The sequence below is a fragment of the Zootoca vivipara genome, chromosome 13, assembly GCF_963506605.1.
Source record: "Zootoca vivipara chromosome 13, rZooViv1.1, whole genome shotgun sequence".
Lineage (NCBI taxonomy): Eukaryota > Metazoa > Chordata > Lepidosauria > Squamata > Lacertidae > Zootoca > Zootoca vivipara.
This window is the reverse complement of record NC_083288.1, coordinates 12,712,982-12,732,943: the sequence shown is the minus strand read 5'-3', so window position 1 is coordinate 12,732,943 and position 19,962 is coordinate 12,712,982. Positions and strand designations below refer to the sequence as shown.

Genomic DNA, 19,962 nt, shown 5'->3' with positions numbered 1-19,962 from the left:
CTCGACCTGGAGTATCAGCTTGCACAGAAGGATCAATTAAGTGAATACAAGTGTATTCCTGCATTGCCCTCTGTTTTGCATTCCACATAGTGATTCCTCGTAAAATGAACAAGCAAACACACATACACACACGCTAGCCAGGCAGTGAGCATCAGGAGTTGATGGCAATACTCCCATCATGCAACTTACCAAAAGAGAACTCCTAACAGTAAGCTAAACCAAATAACCAGTATAACAATGCAGTAATTCTTAGGTTCCAACAGCTGCCTGGATTCTGCTTCCAGGAAGAAAAGAAAACTTGTCTCTTTATCCCTCTGGCTGCCTATATCACACTCTGCAAATGACCGAGTCTCCCATTTGGAATTGAAAAGTTGGTTACCCACACAGCACCCCCAACGCTCAACTGCGGTAAAACTCTCATATCAGATATTCTCTCATATGAATTTTTTAAAAGTCCAAATTAAAAGGTTACAAGAGGAAAAGGAAGGAATTAGAATCTAGTCAAATCAATTAGACACTAGTCAAATCAAGAATTTAACTTCTCAACAGGCACCCTGACTAAGTTAAAGCTAACGTCTTTTACATCCGCTTTGTCTCAAGTTTCAAATCACATTGTTCTGGGACACACCCACACCCACCCACCCACCCACCCACACACCCACACACACCATTTCAGTAAAAGAACCATTTTCTGGCTACTTGAGACAGTTCATATCTTCTTCTTCTTTCTTTGTTTTTTGGTTGCGCCTTCATCTGCAAACCAAAATCATGGTGGTACTATGGTCAGCTCTCTAAGTTGACTCCAACTGCACTGTCTTCCTTGCTTTCAGTCTGCATTAAAAAAACCTACATTTCACAGAATAAACCCAATACTAGACCTGTGTGTATTAAGAGAAACTGAGTGCAATATGAGAAACATAAAACTCAATGGGTACAATCAGAGGGCTCAGGGAAGGAGAGGAATCTAGAAATGTAAGCAGAAGTAAAATGAGCATTTTAAACACATCAAATTTCTTACTTACCCTGGAGAGATTTCCCCAAGCCCTGGCCCAGCTTCCAGCCATGCTTCTGTAGCAAGCGGTGTCCAATATTATCCTGACAGACAGAACAGAGAAACAAACCAAAAATATTCCAATAATATATTCTTCTCTTCCACAGAAACACATTATGAACAAGACATTTTTCTACATATATGCATGCAAAAGAAATAAAATAAAAACTACTTACGAGCAATATATGCCCAGTAAAAGGGAAAAGATATTTACATAATAAAAAATAATGAACAAAAACAAAAAAAACAAAAAACACCTGCTGGCAAGATTTTTCCACAGGAACAGGGTTTCAGGGAGGGTCATCACACTTTCTGATGGTGTGCTGGGCAACTTTTGTGCATAACAAGGGGAGGGGAAGCAATGGGGGAGAAAATAAAAAAGGACATTTAAAAAGCATAAAATCAAGCTACTTTATACAATCATATCCATCACCTAGAGAGCACCACTTGATTTGTGCAAAGAAAAACTAACGGATGTGCTTAGTCTGCTTTTTTATTTTTAACTTGTTTGTGTGTCAGACTTTAAAGAGACCAAGTTAAGTTGTTAAGTGTCAGACTTGCCCCCACCACTAGAAACCAAAACACAATCAGAGCAAAATCCAGGCTAGACTTGATTGGGTTTTCTTAAAAAAATAAAAATAAATTAATTATAATATATATATTATATAACAAGAGATATATAATATACATATATGTATTGCATGCAGCCAATTGTTAAACTGAAAATATACAGTGAGGTTAGTAAAAAAATACAAAACAAAATGAAAATATTAACCAATTAAAAGGATTTTAAAATATAAAATAAAATGAGCTCAAGCACAAACTGGGTGATGCATTTCACATGTAAGCTAACAGAAGTACTAAGATGTTAGAATGGAACAGGCCTAGCAACAGGTTAAAACAGCAAGGAACCATTAGTGCATGTAGGGAGAAAACACAACAAGCATAATGTCTCATCTTTTGAAAAGAAAATTAAAATGGTCAAAAATTAATGTAGGTGGAGGGGAGAGTACTGCAGCAATTCGGTGTCAGCTATTTGCACAACGGTTAAAGAAAATAAAAAGGTTTTCTACTATGGTTAAGTGCTGCATTTATAACAAGTAAAGTCCTGGGGCTCAGGCGTATCTAAGGAGTTTGCTTGGATACTTGGGGGATTACTGTACTTTAGAAGCAAAGTTGAGAGGAAGCTGCATTCATCATTCATTGCCAGAGCTATTCCTTGGCAACTAGCCAACAGTGGTAGAATTAAAATCACACAAATTCCACATAATCTAGGGCAGGGGTGGGAACCCTCTCACCATTGGGCCAATCCTGGCTGATCAGGGTGTCCAATTTGGCCGGAGAAGCAATTTCCCTCAAGCCACGCCCATCCGCTGCTATCAGCAGAGAACAGGATGGTGCAGCCAAGGCAGCAGGACTGAATCCCCACTCAGCTGATGAGCAGGAATTAAAGCTCTTTGCAGAAGTGCTGTTTAAAACAGTTCAGTTTTAAGCAAGCAGGCCCTGCTGAGGCCCACAACAAAGAAGTAGCATGAGCTGTTTCAAACAGCACTTTTACAAGGTGCTTTAACGAAGTCGTCACATTTAAAGGCAGGCTATAAGGTAAGGTTACCAGATCTTTTTTTCAATGAATCCGGGGACACTTTTCAACTTCAATGGATTTTGTATGGGGACTGATTTGTAAATACGGGGACGTCTGGTAACCTTAGCTAAAGGAAGGCTCACATTTCAGCCTTCAGAGTCCAGAATGGGAGCACAGGGATGTCTTGAAGCCCCTGTTAAGTCTCCTCGCACTCCCCTTTCATGTGCTTACAGGGGGGGAGAGTGGGGAGACTTGCAGAACCCTTTGAAAGTCTTTGCACGCTCCTCTTTAAAACTCCTAACCGAGTGTTTAAATGGGTGGGAGGAGGCTTGCAGAACTGCACAAGGGATTTTTTTTTTACAGGTGGGCAAGACTGTCCCCCTGTCCATCACGTGTCATCATCATGACACCACAGGACTGACAGATGGACAGCGTTGCCCATCTGTCAAATATGGTCACTGAGAATGATCCTGATGAGGATCTGATCCATGAAGCCAGAAAGGTTCCTCACCCGATACATAATTAAGCTGGAACTAGATGTTCCAAGAGTAACACGATTCCCAATCCTACCTAATGCCTATATGAGGGAGAGGGGCTTGAAGGGAACAATTTGTGTGTGTTTAACCCTTCCAAGGCAAGACTCCTTTGCTAGTCCCTCCCATAATGTTATTTTATTTTTAATTCCCCAGCTAGGCTCCAAAACTAGAAGCAAACGCAGCTAAGAGAAAAATGGCCATATGAAGAGAGGGGAGGGCACAGACCAAGCTTCCCTCTTCACCCTTACCATTATCTCCTGACACAGATTTGGGAATGTCCACATGTCGAGATAACATTTAACTCCACTTTCAAAGTTCCAGCTCAAACTTAGGCACTGAGATTTGCCCCTTTTTCCAGAAGAAACTTTCCAGATAACCTGCTTCATTCATTATGGAGCTGAGCCAATTGTTCAAATTCAGCGCTCAAGGCTTACAAAATTCTTACAGGAAAAAAAGGGCACTAAGATGAAGTGCTTTTCAAAACACTTTGGAAAATGGCTCCTTTGTAGTCACCAAAAGTGTCTTGTGAAGTCTTGTGGAACTTTACTGTTTCACTGCAATTCTTAATACAGATTTGAGCACAATGGCTCAAACCTTTTCTGAAAGGAGGAGAAGCCCTCCTTTGTTTCATATAACGAAGCTCCTGCCAAATTCTGGCAGAGGCAAAAAACAAAAGAATGGAAAATAAGTATTAACATAACCCCACCAAAATTTTATTGTCTTATCTTTTACAATCCTCAAGCCATTTAAATTTACACATATGCCATGAAAACCCCTGGAATCGGGGCCATAACCAATAGCAGGCAGAATGATGGGGCAGTGGCACTCAACTGACCTCCTGACAACTGAGTTGCTGCTTAGAGGGATGGGTGAGGCAGTGAGGAGGTCAGCACAGTGGGAAAAGTTGGAATGGAACCATTCTGGCCTGGTGCATTTGCATGACACCACCCTCCCTGCCTCTCTCCCTCCCAGTAAGCTGCAGCAACTCAGGAAGTCAGCTGAATGGTGCTCTCCCACCACAATGTCCGTGGGTGGCCATAGCTCAATGACCGAACACATGATTTGCATATACAAGATCCCAGGGGTCTCAGACAGCTGGGCTGAGAAAGAGTTCTCTGCCTGAATCTTTAGAGTTAGAGTAGACGATACTTAATTAGCTGGACCAATGATATGATCCAGCACAAGGCAGCTTCATACGTCAATGTAGGGGTATGTTAATGTGTATTTTAAGTGACAATCCTGCGCACACCTGAGTGAAAGTCCCTCTAAACTGCATGGGGCTTACTTTTGGATAGGCATGTACAGGACTCCGCTGTCAGTGCGGTGATAGTTAATGGGCACTTGGTTTTGTTCAATAACAGTGTGACCTGCACCATATCCTCAGTCCCTAACAGGAGCGCTCCTGTTCAGGGTTCCAGGATACTATACACTATTCCTGGATACTATACACTATTAAGAGCCTGGTTTTCCATTTGTTTTTCAACTGGCACTCATTTTTTGGTCAACTGAGCATGCTCAGTCCTAATTGGGGCTTACAAGGCCAGGGGTTAGCCCGTTTGGAGTGTGTTTTAGATTTTTGTGTGTGTTCCTGAAAACCTTTTGATTCCTTCAGTATGCCCATACCACTCTGCTTGGCTCTATTTCTGTCAACAAATGGATGCTGAGATTGTTCGGGGTGGGGTGGAATATGTAGTTGTGATAAAAAATTTTATTTTGTTTTTTTTAAAATAAAAAAACCTTTTCCACGGCTTTTAATATGGAAAAATGCAGCAAACATTGGGAAAGTTATTCAATAAAAAATGTCAACATCAGGCTGGCAAGAAGTTCTGACAGAAAAACAGCTGTGCTTGTACTCCCACTCCTGCAAAAGGAAACAGCTACCTCCCAGATGAGACATTGTGCTACATGTGTTGTGTTATGAATGCACTAAAAAGAAACAGACAAATGAAGCTGTTATGCTATTTCCAAAAGCGGTGCAGGTGGAGTGAAAGCATTTCCATACGAACCTGGCTTTAAAAACTGGGCTGTCAAAAGAACAGTTAAATGTAACACAAAGTAAGAAACTGTCCAACCAACTAATGGTAATTTGTTTTTGTTTTTAATTCGTTTGCTTTGTTTTCAATTCACTGCTTGCAAGTAATGTACTTATTAAAGAAGAATGAAAGCATAAAATAAATACAAGACCAGCTGGGAGTTTTAAGAGCGCTGTGACTGACACAGTGAAGGGCGGGAGGAGAAACAAACGTTAGAGGGGGACATGGGGAAGGGGGGGGGACCTGAGGAGGGTTATACACATTAGCACCACACTTACCAAGCCACTCAAGAGGGTGAGCACCTTTCAATATATGAAAAGGTAAAGCTTCCAGCCTGTCATCATCCCCATGCTCAACATGTAGTCCTCTTCTCTTCCAAATAATGTCAAATGCTCAACGTATGAGGCACCAAACCAGCAAAAGTGTGGCTAGCTGCCTTCTCAGCCGTCACCTTCCCCATTTTTCTCCTTCAATGCCACTGCCAATGGGAGTGTTTTGAAGGCAACTTCCTCTGAAGATTTATGGAGGGGCTTCTGCCATGTGTGAGGTCAACCAACAGGAAAGGTTGGGTAGCCTTCCAGAAGCCCATTATACCAGAATGATCACCCTGGTTTGTTCAAGGAGTAAATCAGGGGCTAACCAATGAGCAGCAATGAAATATCAAACTGAACCAGCCAGTGATTTTGAGATGATCCACAAGCATCTGGGTGTCATACTCCTCCTCATTGGATATAATGATCATTCAGGAATGATAACAGAGGCATAACCCTTTCCTCAGAAAAGGATGCATGTATAGCTGCTTAATGAGGCTGTGGTGAGTGGTGTGTCCATGAGTAGTTTGACATTTAAGGAAAGAGAGAAGAGAAGGTGCCTGGTGAATAGAGTCTATGTCAAATTTGTCCCCAAAAGGTCCTTGTCCCACCCGACGAAGACTGACAGGTATCGCTATCTCTTGAGTGGCTCCATAAGGGATGCTGGCTGTGTATCAAAGAACCCATAAGCAGGAAGACTAGGTGCTACAAAGGGTGATCCCATGCAAAACAGGAGATAAAGAAAAAGAAAAGAAAAAGATCCCCCAAAACAAAAACCTAGAGCTTACTGCATATGACACAATGAAGGCAAGAGAGAATAGTCCAAGAGTAGTGCTACACCATTCAGCTTCTCTAGAAAGCACAGTATTTATAGTGCTCAGCAACGTACAGGCTGCTGCTAAATGTCAAATTGGCAGCCGTGTCAAGTTACATACTTTGGAACCAGGGGAGTCCACAGATCAGTATAGATATGCAATGTGACAAAAACCCAAGTCTCATCAGAGTGTGTTTGGAATAAGTTGACTTGGGCCGGCATCAACTCGCCTGCAGCTCTCAATGGCCTTAAGACACAGATTAATAATATGCACAGTGGCATCTTTGTTGGTGAGGGTAGAGAGGAAGAGGATAGAACTAGAAAGAAAGCAGGCCTTAAGGCAACCTTGCTTCCCATCCAAAATGGTGAGAAGCTGTTTTCCTTTTGTGACACATCAATGGGACAGAAAAGGTACGGTTTGTCTAATTATTCTAGGCCTCTTACTGCCTTCCTCCCCCATGTATGTATTGCTGTGATCGAATAGACATTAAGTGCACAGAAAATTGGAACTGTAGCCAAGGAAAGTATTTGGACAAGTCTTGACAATTCTAACAAGTTTTCTCGACTGTGTTGTTTCCAAATAACCACCTTTGGGCTGCAACTCCTATGGCACATCAACAGGACAGCAGGTAAGCCAGGACAGGCTACACTTAACTGGACTTAACAGGAGATAAAGTTAAAGGACAGGGATGGAAGGAAGGTTGGAGGCAAACAGTCCCCTGCTTTCTGCAAGAAAGTGGGAGATGGTAGGGACTGTTATAGTAGTTCTTTCTATATTTGAGGACACCATTGTGGTGCAGGCAAATTCAGCCTCCTCTCCTGAGTGGCTATCTGCAAAAGGAAATCTGCAAACTACTTCCAGGAAAACTGTAGATGTCATGAGAGACGTTATGTGGGGTTGTACTCCAGCTCCAACTACAGGAGGAAACCTCAAGAAAATTAGCCTGACCAGATAAGCCAGACCAGTATGTAGTACTGTCTCACTCTTAAGAAACTTCCATGTCTCACTTCCTCCAAGCAGCAACTGGACTCTGTTGCAGCAGATCACCTTCATCTTGCTCCCATCTTCCAACTTGACAAGAACTAGCTCCAATGCTCTTCCACCCACCTCAACTATCCCTCATTCATGATGGACAAGTTCTAATGTTTCCATACCTGGTGCTTCAAAGCAATTTAAGTGTGCAATTTATTTTTCTGTTTTTGTCTAATTAATCATTGCCATCAAACTTCTGCGGTCACGACACCTGATACTGTACCAGCAGAAGATGGAAATGACATGCCCAAAGATATTTAGAGATGAGCCAAGGTCCCATGAACCCCCGAAACTCTAATGAGAATGCCCCCAGAGAGGGATTCATTACACAGGACAATAACTGTTAAAGAAAAGACCTGAACTTGTTTATTTTTTGGCCTGCTGGCTACATGTATGGAGGCTATAGCAGTGTTGAAGCGTGTGGGGCTGAAACACTAGCCTGAGATAGAGCAGTTGGGGAGAAAAGCATCCCCAGTGAGGGAGAGGGTTGACATTTTCTATTCTGGCCACCAGTTGCTGAAGAATAATGTAAACAGCATCATTTTCTTTACCAATGCAAAGATCTGTAGACTCCCAAACCAAGCTTTTTCCAGTCACTATCAAGTTCCATGTTGTAGCAATACAGGTAAGGATCTCCTCAATAGATAATGCTGCAGAGCCACATGTAATTCAGCTGTGTTCCCAAGCAAAGCCATTCCCCAGAGTTTTCCAGGAATATCCCTTGGGCTTTATATAGCTTCCAGAACCAAGAGATCTCAACAGCTCTTTAGAAACTTAAATCCGCTTATGTTTTAGAAGGCTTTACTTACTACCGTTAAGCCCTTATGGTAAATCCACTTTACGTTTCCAGCTGAAAATTGGGTTTTATTTGCTGCTGGAAAGAAAAAAAATCAGTTTTCAACATTGAATGGTAAAAGGAAATGTTCTGTGTTATATTGCTTCCCAAGGGTGAGCAAAAATGCTTTAAGCACTGTGTTTTTAAATGTTAGCAACAATGACTGCTATCAGAGCACATTCCAGCACTAAGCCTTTCAAAGTGTTTCACTTTTCCTGATATACACTCACAGCTGTTCTAGTCATGCTGGAAAATAAACTTCCCACAACACAGTCCGTAGCAGTTTGAGAGTCCATTGGACAAACACCTTCCCATATATATATATATATATATATATATATATATATATATCCTCTGAATAAAGCCTGGGTGTTCAACAATCTAAGCCAATGGTTCCCAAAATGGGTGGTATCACTCTCTAGGGAGCAGGGAGATTATCCAGGGGGTCGTTAAGAGGCCAGAGGGAAGCTGAGGGTGCTGGAGGTGTAAATAAAAAGCTGGTATTACTACATCAAGTTGATGAATTAATTAAACTAAACAGCTTTTGGGGGTGTTTGAATAAATGTGTAATTGGTACTGTATTCTTCCTTAGTGGGTCAAGCAAACCACTATTCTGAATAATGCATTTATGGGGTAGGGGGCATTGGGGATGAGTTTATGAAACCAAGGGGGCAGTGGCTCAAAATGATTTGGGAACCACTGATCTAGGCTCTCTGGAAATTTTAAAGCTATTTTAGTTATTTGAGTAAGTCTGTGAGTGGACATAACATTTTTAAAAATTAACTGGTTATCTTATTGCCTCCTTTTGCAATTAGGGCTCCCACTCATGTTCACATATTGGCAACTATTTACTGAAGTCAAGAATGCCACTACGTAGGTGACAGCTTACTCTTTTTATTTCATTATGGAAACATTTGCCAGAAAGGGCTAGCTGTCGCCCTAGCCCAGCAGCAGTCAAGGGCAAACCTAATAGTGCAGAAAGTCTTCTCCAATTGGCCACCTGCTATAACTGCTGATGGCACCTCCAAGCCAGAACAAGAACACAAGCAGTCATCAGTGACAAAGGTTGCTACCTAGGACTGCCCATGACTCCATCTTGCTGGAAGTACCAAGAAGTATCGCCTCCATGTGACTTGGCTGTCTGCTTTGCCATACTCTTGTGAGGGGTAAGACTCACGTATACAAAAACAGTTACAGGTAGGTAGCCGTGTTGGTCTGAGTCGAAACAAAATTTAAAAAAATCCTTCAGTAGCACCTTAAAGACCAACTAAGTTTTTATTTTGGTATGAGCTTTCGTGTGCATGCACTAAGTTTTTATTTTGGTATGAGCTTTTGTGTGCATGCACACGAAAGCTCATATCAAAATAAAAACTTGGTTGGTCTTTAAGGTGCTACTGAAGGAATTTTTTTATTTTGTATACAAAAACAGTTACTGCTGAAAGAGCTGAAGACACATTAGACTGCTGCAATGGCACATCAGCTTATTGAGATGGAGAGTCTGGGAAAACTAAAATCTTTCTTGCTGTTCTAATGAAGTTAATGCATTTCAGGTACTTGACTTATTTAACAATATACAGCCAGCTGATGGACTAAATCTTTTCTGTCCAGTCAAACATTCAGTCCTATTTGAAATACAAGTTTGCCTTAAAACACCTTCCGCACTTGTGGGGGTTTCACCTGGTGGACATGGGAATTCTTTAAGATTCCATGGTGGCCCCGGCCCCCCTTTCCCAGCCAAACCGAGTCCACATCATGTTATGACACTGGACAAAAAGCCTTGCTCCAAGAGATAGGTGATGCAACAGCTAAATTAGCAATCTGGGTATTTAAACTGGGCAAAGAAAATAATAAGTATGGATAGGAATTAAAACGCCAACATGATTACAACAAGTGGAGGTGGGCTGTGACTTCCATGACCTGGATCCAAACTGCTCTTCATCAGGTGGCTCGCTTAAGCTATTTATTGAGGTTTTCTCCTGTAAATTTGATTTAAGTTTAATTAAAGATAACAAATTGAACCCAGGCTGAGTGAGCGGCACTTAGTTCCCTCTGAAATCAATAGGCCTTTAAGTTAACCCACAACTAGCATCCCCCATTGATTTCTAAGAGGTACCTGAGTTCAGCTAAATTAACATGGCTCTAACCAAGGTGAGGGGTGGAGAGGAATTACAGGTTGCACAAAAATCATCAAGGTGAAAGCATTTTGCACCTTGAAAGGACTACATGCTGATTTTAAACTTTCCACTAACATAGGCAGGAGGGTTTTCAACTCAGGACATTTAAAAAACAATAATTTGGGGCATGTTGCTTAGAAAAATAAGACATTGGTTCATTCTGTAGATCTGTGGTCCAGAAGCAAACATTGAGGCACTGGAGATTTTTTCCACAGCTGCTGTACACATTGCATTGCAATCAATGAGACAGGTCTCTGATGATAACAGGAAAGCCCCAGTTTCTTAGCTATGAAAGGGGATGGGGTTTCATGGGCTCGCAGTCCCTTTCTGGCATAGGCAGAGAAGGGAACCCTGTGAGCATGAATGACTATGGAACACAGCGTCATTTGTCTTATTACAAACATCGCCAGCATGGCACGCAATACTGTTCCATGACATTTGCAAAGAGGGAAGCTGGCTTCGCATTTCAATTGGGGTGTGCGTGTACACACAAACAAGGCTGAATAATTCAAGAGAATCCAATGCAGCTGCATCACCACTATCCTTCCCACCCCCCTCTGCAGCATTATTTCATGTGTCATCAGTGACCGCCATGCCTAATTCTAGCATCATGCCAGCACAATAAGACAGTAGATACTGAATGCAGTGTTCACTGGACCAGAAGAACAGAAATAAGAAATGGGGGAGGGGGAAGAGGAGAAAGGAGGAGAGGAAACCCTAGAAAAGAAATTAAAAATGCAGACCGTGCAAATACAAACCAGGTCATGGCTGCTTAGCTAATTTGGGCCAACTGCTGTGGAAGAAAAAACGTCGAACACCCCAAGTTGTGTAAATTTCTGTGAACATCTCAACACGCACACAAATACTCACACACAAACACCAATCTACTACACAGGAAAGCAAATATATGTATATTGCTTCGTTCCTAACACTACTTTTTTTTATTAGGTTTTTAGAGCTCCTAAATGCAACTGGACTCTAGAGAGCCTACAGCCTGTAGTCTCTGTATACAAAGCATTAACAGGGCTGGATTAACTTCACAGGTGAGGTTCCTACTGATCAGGGTGAAAGCCGCGTGGGCTGATTAGCAAAGAGCAACACTGTGTAGAAAGAGAGCAAAATAAGAACATGTAGGAAAGGGCAAGGAGCAAGTGCTGTGTTCTGACAAGGGCCGGCTGCAAGCACCAGAATGCTGATGGGGGTAAAATTGCCTTGTCACTCTGATATTATTACCATACAAAGGTCAATAGGCCCTTGTTCCACACCTGCAAAGAACAGTTTTTAGACAAACTGCCTTTGCAACCTTGGAGAACACAAAAGAAGAGTAACATCCTCAGGGTTCATAGGTTCCAAGGCTCTTAAGGAAGATTCCAGGACCCAATGGTCTTACATGTGGGGTCCTAGGAATTGATCAACCAATATGTTTCCCTTGTTTGTTTTTGGCACACGAAGCCTACTCAACTCATGTGCAGCTTCTTGATGTGGGATTGGTTCAACATTACTCAAGTTACAGAGAGGGCTTGCTCACCTTCTGAACTGCTACTTCAGGGGTGGCCAGCAGGTACACAACAGTCTCAGCTACCATGCTTGCTTACAATACAGCTCATCCCACAGGGTAAAACTGCAAGGGTGATTATGAATTGAGGTGGGAGGAGAGAGAGGTGGAGCCTTGTTGTGCTCTGCACTGTCTCAAAAGAAGAGGCGATCAGAAGGCAAAAGGCCTCTCAGGTTCCTCAAAGAGTAAACTCCAAGGAAGGATGTGGCATAAAATTCAGAGGATGGAGGAGGACAGAAAGTTGTAAAGGGGTCAGACATAATTCTTTTAATCCAGCCCTGAAAATGCTGGGGAGTTGTTTTGTTTTCATTTCCACAGCCTTATCCATAATACCTTAAATGTATCCATCACATCTTTTTTAAAACTGCAACTCCAATGACATTACAGCCCAGCACAAATATTAAATGATGAATCTCAAAAGGGCATTTAGGCAGCTGAACTACAGCTATTCCGTGGCCTTTGGGGGGGGGGACACACAAATGTGGCATGATTAAGAGAGTTCAAAAACCTGACATGTTTAAAAGGAAAAGCAAGCCAAGTGGCTCTTCTCTTTCCTGTCTGTAGTCTCTCACCAAGACATTTAGGTAGAAGGAGATTTGCACCAACATTTTTATTAATGCCATAGGCAGTTTTAAAAAGAATCCTATGCAACCTATTTATACTAAATTCTTCTTAATGCTGCCCTCTTTGCTCTACAGTCTTCTTCCTTGTGCCAAAGAAAATGTAAACTAAGGAAGAGCAAAATATATTTTACTCCTCAATATCCACTCGGGCCATAAAAGAGGGTTTTTCAATATTTAGCAGAATCGGCTGCTATAAATTATTTCAATTTACTGAGGTGAGATAGCTTTTTCTTCTCATTTCAGATTAGATTGATTAGTGACTTGCCTCATTTTTAACATTAACATAAGACATGCAAATATACTAGAACACATCCCTGAGTTCCTTAATCTAAATGTAAGATCTGAACTTGACTAGTGGAGCTGCACTTGCTCGGGGCTTGAGAATGAAAACTGATTTCTTACCGATTCTATAGGCTTGTCTAAGGACGCCTGTTCAATCTCCAAGTGGCCTTCTTCATACTGATCAAAGTGATTGCCCTGCAAGAGAAGAACAAAATGTTGTTTTTACCAGAGAGCACAAACAGTTTTGCATGGTTGGTGCTAAAAGTTTATAATCAATCGAGGCCCAGACATATAGAACCTCCTTCCTTACCTGATCATGATATATTTCTGTATTTGCTCTACATTACATGTTACATATATTCCATATAGGGTATATATCTATCTATCTATATATATATGTAATATATATACATACATATACATATACATATACATATACATATATATATATATATATATATATATATACACATATATATAGGGTCCATGTTTGGGTCTTTCCACTTTTCTTGGAAACCACTTGACCAATTGTGTTCAAATTCGGACACAGCATCCACAACCAATATGCAAGTGCCAACATAACCTTAGATTCCATACATGCCAAACCTTCGGCAGGTGAAAACGGAATTTTCTCAATAAAAAACATAGCGCCCCCCACTGGACAACAAGGGAACAGACGCCATATCCTTTTGCAGCTAGAAAACCTTCACCCTCTATCGGTGGCTACACTGGTACTGCAGCTAGAAAATCTTCCCTCTCCACAGCACCTCGGCTCGCCTTTACAGACTAGGCCGAACTAGGCCGAATGGAAGTGGGGACTTGCATGGGTGGGTGCTGTGGGGAGTAGGGGACGGAATAGGTCATGGGTCAGGACAGGGTGGGGGGAAACACAGGGATGAGCCACAGCAATGCATATAGCTGGTATCCTATATGGAAGCAATGGAGATGGGCAAGGAAGGGTTCATGGGCATCATTTTCAGTGGGGGTGATGACTTGATGGTAGAGTACCCAGACGTTTTCAAAATTGTTCTAGATCCTCAGAAAAAGCACAGCCATGGCTTCTAAACTAATTTGCCTTGATGCTGTCGTAATGAAGAGCCTGTAACATTTTAAAGATTTAAACCATTTCCAACTGCAGCTTTTATTGGATATTAAATGTCCTGAGATCACCTGACATTTCAACATTAGCTGCTCAACAGCAAAACAGACAGCTCAATATCAGCTGAAGATGTACCATATGTTCAGAATAGTAAGGCTATATTATGCTTTTAGATAACTTTTCTCCCAGAAAATAGGCAAACTGAGCACTTTTAATAGGCAAGCTTCTGCTGGTTCAAGCACCAAGATGGAGAGAGGTTTAAGAAAAAACCCCAAAAGTTTGCATATATTCCCATGCTACATGGACTTTTTTTTTAAAAAAAAAAGCAGAGTTATTTCACCATCTGTGAACTTACAGTTCCAAGTTAAGAATAGAACTTTGCACCTTTTCTTAAAAAAGAAAAGAAAAACGGAATAAGGTTCCTACTATTTTAGATACACAGAAAAAGCTTTGGGGAAATGTGTGCACCATGACCATGGCAATCTCAAAAACTGGAGGAGGTTGGGATGGAAAAGAATATTGACCAAGCCTGCTGGTATTTTCTATGTGGTGGAGGACACCATGTCCAGCAGTTTCCTATCAATAACTGTGTCCCTGTGATCCTTTCAGCCTTAAACTGCTGGTGGTTCTTTAAGATTGAAAGTAAAGGTAAAGGGACCCCTGACCATTAGGTCCAGTCGTGACCGACTCTGGGGTTGCGGCGCTCATCTTGCGTTATTGGCCGAGGGAGCCAGCATACAGCTTCCAGGTCATGTGGCCAGCATGACAAAGCCGCTTCTGGCGAACCAGAGCAGCACATGGAAACGCCGTTTACCTTCCCGCTGTAACAGTACCCATTTATCAACTTGCACTTTGATGTGCTTTCAAACTGCTAGGTTGGCAGGAGCTGGGACCGAGCAACGGGAGCTCACCCCGTCGCGGGGATTTGAACCGCCGACCTTCTGATCGGCAAGCCCTAGGCTCTGCGGTTTAACACACAACACCAGAGGTGAGTCAAAAGCAGCTCCTTAGGCAACCACCACCAATGCAAATCTGTTTAACACAGGCTTGTTTTCTTCCTCACAAAGGTGCTATCAGTGTTGTTCTACGCCTACGGAAACACAGAATAATGCTACAGGCGGTTTGCCCATCCCATCTCCCTCCCCATCTTTTGAGCATGCATGGGAGAGAAGGGTACGGTAGTTGAAACCCAGGCCAAGTGAAAAGAGGGATAAATAACCCTTGAAACTTTATTTTACCAGACTTATTTGACATTGCAGCAGGTAGGTAGGCAGAGTAGAGTAGGAAAAATATGGCACAGTAGCTTCTATGAGGTTTTGCCCCATACACATTATCATGGTTGACAAATCTGTAATATATAATCTTTAACATTAATCTAAATTTGAAAATGGAGTCAAGCACCTGAGTTTCTATTCAGGTAACACATAAGGCCATCTTCTGTCTCCACTAGTTCCCAAAAACTTAAATAAAAGGACCAGCAGCCTATTACATGTATCTTAAAGACTGTTCCCAGAAAAGTAAGCAAGACCCTCATGATGCAGAAGAGGTTGGAGGTGTTTGCAGAAAAGTTTGATTCAAGAGCATTAATATTACAGTCTGGTAATTGTGGATAAATGCTGCTCCCAAGGAATTCTGGATCTTAGAACTAAGATTTGAGGGAAATTTAGGGCAAAATAACAGCAGAGGAAACAGAACGTTGCATCACAGCTCCAAAAAGGCTTTCACTGGTAACCAAGCACACTGTGATATTATCTTTGTCCATAGAGGGTCAAGCTAAATGGCTCGGCTGGCCTGTTCATCACGTTTAACTGCCAAAATCCCAGACAACAACAAAGGCAAGAATCAACCTACATGACAGGCCCCTCGAAGTTATTTCCAAAACAAATGAAGCACAACATGCTTTTTGCTTTGTGGTGTAAATACCTTCTGCAAATTTAAGCAATGCAGCACACATGCTGATTGCAGGTTCAACTCCAAAAGTAACAAGACTAGACCAACCCTCTAGCCATAAACATCTGGCTATTAAATCTACTCTGCTGCCAAACTATCAAGCGCGCAAAAAAGCTGAAATTTACAAATGGAATCATTCCTGCTTTTGACTGATTTATACCAGAAAGGACAGGCACTTAAAATGTACAATACTTGACCACACAAGTCTGCTCATTAGTACACGAAGTCTGTGTATGCACAGAAAAACAAAGGGACAAGAGACCTGGAAAATGGAAATGGACAGCTACCTAGGGAACTGGCACAAATGCTTTTACTAGCACCCTTCTCCTTCCTAGAAGCAGGCCTCATGCCAGTTAGGCACTTTCAGCTGCTTTCTGACATGAAGCATTAGCAGAGGCTGGGGTGGGGAGAAGCAGCAAACAGCAATAGCATCACCCCTCTGCTTCTGTTCAAGGTTTCCACCTCCCTGCCAAGCCTAGAGCTGTGATTTTATTAACAGGAAGACATGCAGAACATAAATAAAATGTAACGCATATCTTGAAGGGAAAGCCCAAGAAAGGGACTTTCAAATTCTTACAGAAACCAGACTCAAACTTTCAAAAGTCTGAACAACATAGACACCTGGGATTATGCCAATCCTGCTTCTCACAGCATGCCATGCAATAACATTGCAGGCATCTCTTTCCTCCATTTCTGTAGCTAAATGTGAGAAACCAGATGTGAGAACCATGTTGCTCTGCTCATATGTTGGTCCCTGGAGTATGCAGGCTAATAGGGACCTGAAAGTCTTAAACTGCATTGCATTGATCTTCTAATCTGAGGGCTCAGAAAACTGATTGAAGAAAGCTCTACAATGAAGGCCAATGGATTTACTCCATTTCTGCATTAGCATTTGGAGAGCTCCCTTAGTGGGCATCTTGCTTCTCATGTAGCTTTTGAAGAATAATCAGAGCCAACCAAGCTAATATGCTGCTGGGATGTGGAAAAGGTCCTCTAAATAAAGTCTCTCTATGCAACAAAGCTCAACTCATTTTCCATTTATCTTCTAAAGTCACAAGGTGAATGGCACATGACTTAAGCACACCCATCTCTAATCATGTCCCTCTAATCATGTAAGGAGGAAGAAGTGCAGAAGAGGTCTTGCTTCCTTATCCTCCAGGTTCTTTGATCTTAGAGCAGGCATAGGCAAACTCGGCCCTCCAGATGTTTTGAGACTACAACTCCCATCATCCCTGACCACTGGTCCTTGTAGCTAGGGATGGTGGGAGTTGTAGTCCCAAAACATCTGGAGAAGTTCCTGCCTGGTCCCAAAGATCCATGAAACTTAATTCTGTGAGACCAAAGAGGCTCAACATTTGTTCTTCTTGAACAGCAGCTACTCAAACAAACCCTGGAAATTCTGCATGGGTTTGTGATATGGTGTAAGGGTCAATTATTCAAAGAAATCAAATTGGAAGCTCCACCATGCCAAAGCAAACACTTGCCTGGGCTTGAGCAGCTCTGAGTGCTGACAGCACATGACCAACCAATCCCCCACCCCACCAGAGAACTGGTCTGTGAAATGGATGTTAGTCAGCCATTCTAAATGCCACAGCCAGCCTCCCTACTTTCAGACTGTAATTACATTTCTAGGGTACTTCAACATTTGAAGATGCTCACTTCAATTCAACAAAAGCAATTCAGTGAATACCGCAGGTTGGGAGCCAAATGCAAACTTAAAAGTGCCCATTTTCATGTGTATTTATTTAGGAGAAGCTAATAATTTACTTTTCAAATACATTGACTGTTTAAATTAGAAAATGATCCAGAATGTTTTCGAAGGAAGATATTCTCTCAAGGGCAGAATTTAGCATTATAATTAAGCTGTTGTAAAAGCCAGGAGATTTTCTTTTGTCTGTTGCAACAGGGAAGCATGCTCAGCTGTTCCACCTAGGTCTTGGTTGTTGTTTTTTCTGGAGTGAAGCAAAGCAGGAGAGAGATGTCCACTGCACAAAGGAACACCCCTCATTTGAAGAAATTGTTCCTTCATTCATTACATTACAGTTTCAACAGAACTGAACACATCTCTACATTATGCATGTTTGCACTGTACATCTACAATACAGACTCTTGCATGGAATGATCTCCAAGGCAAAATCAAATAGAATCAAGCTGTGAATTCCCCCGAAACCTCCAGCTCTATATGAAAATCCTCAAGGAGCTGGGGGGGAATGAAACCCTGGGAGATTCATGAACTCAACAGTGTTTTGATTGTATTCAGAAAACTTCATTATATTCTAACATGGGAGTACTTGTAAATGACAGGGGGGAAATGCAATACTGTTTTAATTAGATACATCAAGTTTTCAACATCATATAACATATACAGTGACCATTCCCTCTCCTTAGTGGGGGGGGGCTCTAAATTCTTTAAGGCACCCTCTTTCCTATCTATCACATCAATCTATTAGGTGAGACATCACAGAAGTTTCCTACAGGAATCGTCTTGTACCCTTAGAAGCAGAAAGCATTACGCTTGAAGCAAACAGCAAGTTCAAATGAGCTATGACTAGACAATGCACCCCCAGAGCTAACTCACATTTGAAATTTCACAGCAATTGCTGTGATGAACATAGTATAAAAAGGAGATATGTGTCTCTAACAAGCAGTGGAAAGCTGCCAGAGACTCATGGCCAACTGTGGCAGCCAAGTACACACATGCCTTGTGTTCTTGGGTATTTGGGAATGCCGATCTTCCCTCCACGTTTACCATGGCATACACCACTCAAACAGTGGTGTACAAAGCATGAATTGCTACAGGAGAAGAGAGCCTTGTCTGCAGTGGAAGCAACATGAACTTAGCATACTTGCAAAGACCACATGCCTGTTTATGGCTTAAGACAAGGTACAGCTGCTTTTACAGAACATGCTTATTAACAGTTTTACGCAGGCTAATCTTCTGGGAGGAGCTTGGCAATGTGGGGGGTGGGACTTAACTCTCCAGCTCCACTGCATCCTCATTGAACCACCCAGCAGAATGTTTAGGAGCAATGAGAGGACTCGTTAAACCACAGAGAGGCTGTCTGGAAACTTGGCAGGGCCAAGTTCTGTAAAACCACCTTGAGGGCAAAGACTCTGACATCCAGTCCAAAAACAATGCCACAGCTTCTAGCGGAGGTGTTAAGGAACTGTTTGTTCAGAATTCCTAGGATCAATTTCAGCTAGCATGGCCTGGTGATGCAGCATGGATCTTTGCAGGAGTTAGGCCAGGGGTCCCCAACTTGTGGCCCATGGGCCGGAAGCAGCACATAGAGGCCATTTAACTGGCCCACAAGCCGCCCCCCGAACCGAGCCATCTGCTCGGTGAGTCCCTGTACACTGCGCTAAACCGGCACAGCGCAACGCGGGGACTCTCTTCTGCGGCTCCGGAAATCACATCTGCGCATGCCCAGATGCCGAAAATCGCTTCTGCGCAGATGCGATTTCTGGCGTCTGGGCATGTGCAGAAGCGATTTCCGGCACTGTGGATATGCGCAGACACAATTTTTGGCGTCACGCTGCACCGGCCTGGCCCACGGAGGATCTCCGCGGGAGTGATCTGGCCCATGACTGGTAAGCCTTACTGACCCCTGCGATAGGCCAACCACATGCCCTCATCTTTGCTACCAAGTTCTAGCAGAGAGGTACTGATTGAGTTGATCTAGGGTGCAGAGCCATCAGCTTGACACTGGCATATACAGAGGGGCCCACAGGGGCCTTCTCTAGTGCCCACAAACTCCGGATTGGCTTTATGTGAAAACCTTTGATTACCCGGGTTTTGGAAAGTAATTAATCATCTTGCTCACACTGCTTTGTAAGTTATGATTCTGTTTCATTATTATTATTTAATTGTGCCATATATATAATACTCTATTGTTCACTCCTCTGTACTCCAATTGTGAGGAAGGGCAAGAAACAAGTACAGTGAAACCTCGACTTTTGAATGTAATCTGTTCCGGAAGTCCGTTCAACTTCCAAAACATTCAAAAACTGAAAATCAAAGGACTGTCGGCAAAGTGAATGGAGAAAATTGAGAAACGCGCCTCAGAAGCTGTACGGCTTCTGA

At 42.4% G+C, this 19,962-nt stretch overlaps 1 protein-coding gene across 15 annotated transcripts in view; it reads right to left on the bottom strand.

The window, feature by feature from the left end:
• GPATCH8 (G-patch domain containing 8) overlaps nucleotides 1-19,962 on the bottom strand; it is an 80,874-nt gene that overhangs the window by 46,458 nt on the left and 14,454 nt on the right. For 5 of the 15 annotated variants that reach the window (XM_060282325.1, XM_060282328.1, XM_060282327.1 and 2 more), the window contains exons 2-3: nucleotides 1,309-13,024; nucleotides 1,023-1,095 (exon numbers count right to left, since the gene is read on the bottom strand). Coding sequence is in view for 1 of the 15 variants with exons in the window: in XM_035136457.2 (XP_034992348.2) it covers nucleotides 1,023-1,095; nucleotides 12,950-13,024 (148 nt within the window). In the remaining 14 variants the exon portion in view is untranslated. Of the gene's footprint in view, nucleotides 1-1,022; nucleotides 1,096-1,308; nucleotides 13,025-19,962 lie in introns of those variants that run through there. The other 10 variants (XM_035136461.2, XM_035136463.2, XM_060282333.1 and 7 more) reach the window with 8 other exon arrangements.